The sequence below is a fragment of the Cucurbita maxima genome, unplaced genomic scaffold, assembly GCF_002738345.1.
Source record: "Cucurbita maxima cultivar Rimu unplaced genomic scaffold, Cmax_1.0 Cma_Scf00929, whole genome shotgun sequence".
NCBI classification, from domain to species: Eukaryota; Viridiplantae; Streptophyta; class Magnoliopsida; order Cucurbitales; family Cucurbitaceae; genus Cucurbita; species Cucurbita maxima.
In genome coordinates this window covers 10,592-13,100 of record NW_019272945.1, presented here as the reverse complement: position 1 = coordinate 13,100, position 2,509 = coordinate 10,592, and the positions used below count along the sequence as shown (strand labels likewise).

At 41.3% G+C, this 2,509-nt stretch overlaps 1 protein-coding gene across 3 annotated transcripts; it reads left to right on the top strand.

Annotated features, from left to right (window-relative positions):
- The first annotated feature begins 259 nt into the window (after positions 1-259).
- Positions 260-2,507, top strand: LOC111475078. Of its 3 annotated transcripts, XM_023119778.1 has the most exons (4): positions 260-571; positions 639-686; positions 1,364-1,867; positions 1,935-2,507. In XM_023119778.1, the coding sequence occupies exons 1-4, from the start codon at positions 526-528 to the stop codon at positions 2,174-2,176; spliced, it is 840 nt and encodes a 279-aa protein (XP_022975546.1). In that variant the 5' UTR covers positions 260-525; the 3' UTR covers positions 2,177-2,507. The 3 variants fall into 3 exon arrangements, with proteins under 3 accessions (XP_022975546.1, XP_022975545.1, XP_022975543.1); XM_023119777.1 differs by lacking the exon at positions 639-686 and having other exon boundaries at positions 260-619; positions 1,364-1,816; positions 1,884-2,507; XM_023119775.1 differs by lacking the exon at positions 639-686 and having other exon boundaries at positions 260-619.
- Positions 2,508-2,509: the final 2 nt, after the last annotated feature.

Genomic DNA, 2,509 nt, shown 5'->3' with positions numbered 1-2,509 from the left:
TCTGCTATCCTGTTCTTCCTTTTTTCTTTCTTCCAAAATAAAATGGCCTTTTCCCTTCATTCGATCTTCTGCTATCCTGTTCAAATTGTTTGGCTGGATTAAGCAGTGGAAATGTTGATCTATTGAGCGAAATGGGATCAAAGGTACAATTTTATAGGGTGTTTCATATGATGGCGCCTTTTTAAAGCAAATCCGGAAGAAAAAAGAGACCCAAAAGCGAAATGGGTTTGTTGAACTGATTCTCGCACCACCCAACCATTGATCGCCACACAGAGACCCAAAAGCGAAATGGGTTTGTTGAACTGATTCTCGCACCACCCAACCATTGATCGCCACACCATAACCCACACATTTCGCTTCTTCCGCTTTGTTTTTTTCCTTCTTTTCCAAAAGAAAGTCATAATTTCTGTCGGTCGTCTTCTCAGTGAGTCAGCGACTGTGGTGGGTACTCCAGATTTGTTCCGATTGGCGGTTCGATGAAGAAGTAGAGACCCAGAAAACAGAGAGAGCAGGCGAAGGAAGCAAATGGGTTTGATCAGTAATCGAGTGGAGAGAAGCCAAATCAAACCAGGCGATCATATTTACACTTATAGAGCTGTTTTCGCCTATTCCCATCATGGTATTTCTCTATATACCAGGCGATCATATTTACACTTATAGAGCTGTTTTCGCCTATTCCCATCATGGTATTTCTCTATATTTCTTCCCCCCATTTTGAATTTTGAGATTCTATGCGATGAACACGATCTGAAATTTCACTTATCCCCTTATTTCTGTTTCTGGGTTTCTCTTTTTTCTGGCTGATTCTTCTATTTCTGGGAGTAAATCGCATGAACTGCTGTTCATTGTTCAGCATTATTGTTCTTGCTACTATATTGCTAATGTATATTGTCTGAGCTTCGTTTCACTTCAAGTGCATTTCTCTATAAATTGTGTGTTTCATCCTAATGCTGATAGAAATCATATTCTAAGTCCGATCCAAGCATAGCTAAACTCGTTAAAGCATACACTACTACATATTTTCCTGGTTGGACTTTTCCCTCAACATTTTTAAAATGGTCGGCGAGGGAGAAGTTTCTACACCCTTATAAACAATGCTTCATTTTCCTCTCCAACTAACGTGACGTGTCGGTGGTTCGAATTCCTACACTCCGCAGGTTTTTGTTTGATTTTGCTTTCTTTTGGCTGGATATCGATTGCCTTAGCAGGTCCTTGCAATTTTCAGCTCGTTAAGACCTGTATGCATAGGATTTTTCATTTGAAACTTTATCTATAAGATTGACAGTTTAGAACAAAACTTTATGTATAAAATTTTACATTCTAAACTAAGCACGACCATGAATCCACTGGTTTCTCCATGTAGGCATTTTTGTCGGGGGAAGCAAGGTTGTGCATTTTAGACCACAAAGAACCTTACATTCAAACACTGACACACCTCCTGATTTCTATGGTTCAAGTTCAAGCAATCCATCATCCTGTCCGGTTTTCCCTGACTGTGGATTCAAACAGCTGAACAGCGGGGTAGTCCTTTCATGTCTGGACTGCTTCCTAAGAAATGGATCCCTTTACTGCTTTGATTATGGGGTCACCCCATCAGTTTTCCTTTCCAGGGTTAGGGGTGGCACTTGCACCACTGCTACATCCGACTCGTTCGATGTCGTTATTCACCGAGCAATGTATCTTCTTCAAAACGGATTCGGAAACTACAATGTTTTCCAAAACAACTGTGAGGATTTTGCTTTATATTGCAAAACAGGCCTTCTGATTGTAGACAGGCTTGGAGTTGGAAGAAGTGGTCAAGCTACTTCTGTTATTGGTGCTCCCTTGGCTGCCATTCTTTCCTCTCCTTTGAAGCTGCTTATGCCAAGTCCTGTTGGCATTTGGTGCTCCCTTGGCTGCCATTCTTTCCTCTCCTTTGAAGCTGCTTATGCCAAGTCCTGTTGGCATGGCTGTGATGACTGCTGGAATGTACACCATGAGTCGATATGCCACCGACATTGGCGTTCGAACTGATGTGATTAAGGTGGCTGTCGAGGACTTGCCTCTTTTTCTCGAGTCAATGGGCAGCGAAGAAGAAGATGACGACGAAGATGAAGACGAAGACGACGAAGAACAAGAACAAGAACAAACTTCCACCAAGAAAAATGAAGATTCGAAATTGCTTGTGGCCAGGTGATTTCAATCCTTTTCGTGTTCCAGGGAGCTGCTTCATATAGATTTGATCCTCGACTCGAAATTGCTCGGTCTTCTCCTTTTCGTGTTCCAGGGAGCTGCTTCATATAGATTTGATCCTCGACTCGAAATTGCTCGGTCTTCTTTCCTTCTTATAGGTATGTTATTTGGTTGCACACTGTTACTTTAACCTGAATGAACTAGCCTGATCATGAATATTAAGTAGTCAGCTATATCACTGTCAGGATGTTACAGACTCACAACCAATATATGTCTGTCTCCATTAGACTTGGATGGTTTATTTTTTGTTCTTTTGATAAAATGTTTGTTAGAATGT

What these genes read in the sequence shown, in the direction of transcription:
- LOC111475078 (XM_023119778.1), top strand. Translation starts at nt 526, where the DNA reads ATGGGTTTGATCAGTAATCGAGTGGAGAGAAGCCAAATCAAACCAG. An exon ending in GAGAAGCCAAATCAAACCAG is followed by an intron (nt 572 to 638) that starts GCGATCATATTT and finishes TCTATATACCAG; the next exon opens with GCGATCATATTTACACTTAT. An exon ending in TTTGAAGCTGCTTATGCCAA is followed by an intron (nt 1,868 to 1,934) that starts GTCCTGTTGGCA and finishes TGCTTATGCCAA; the next exon opens with GTCCTGTTGGCATGGCTGTG.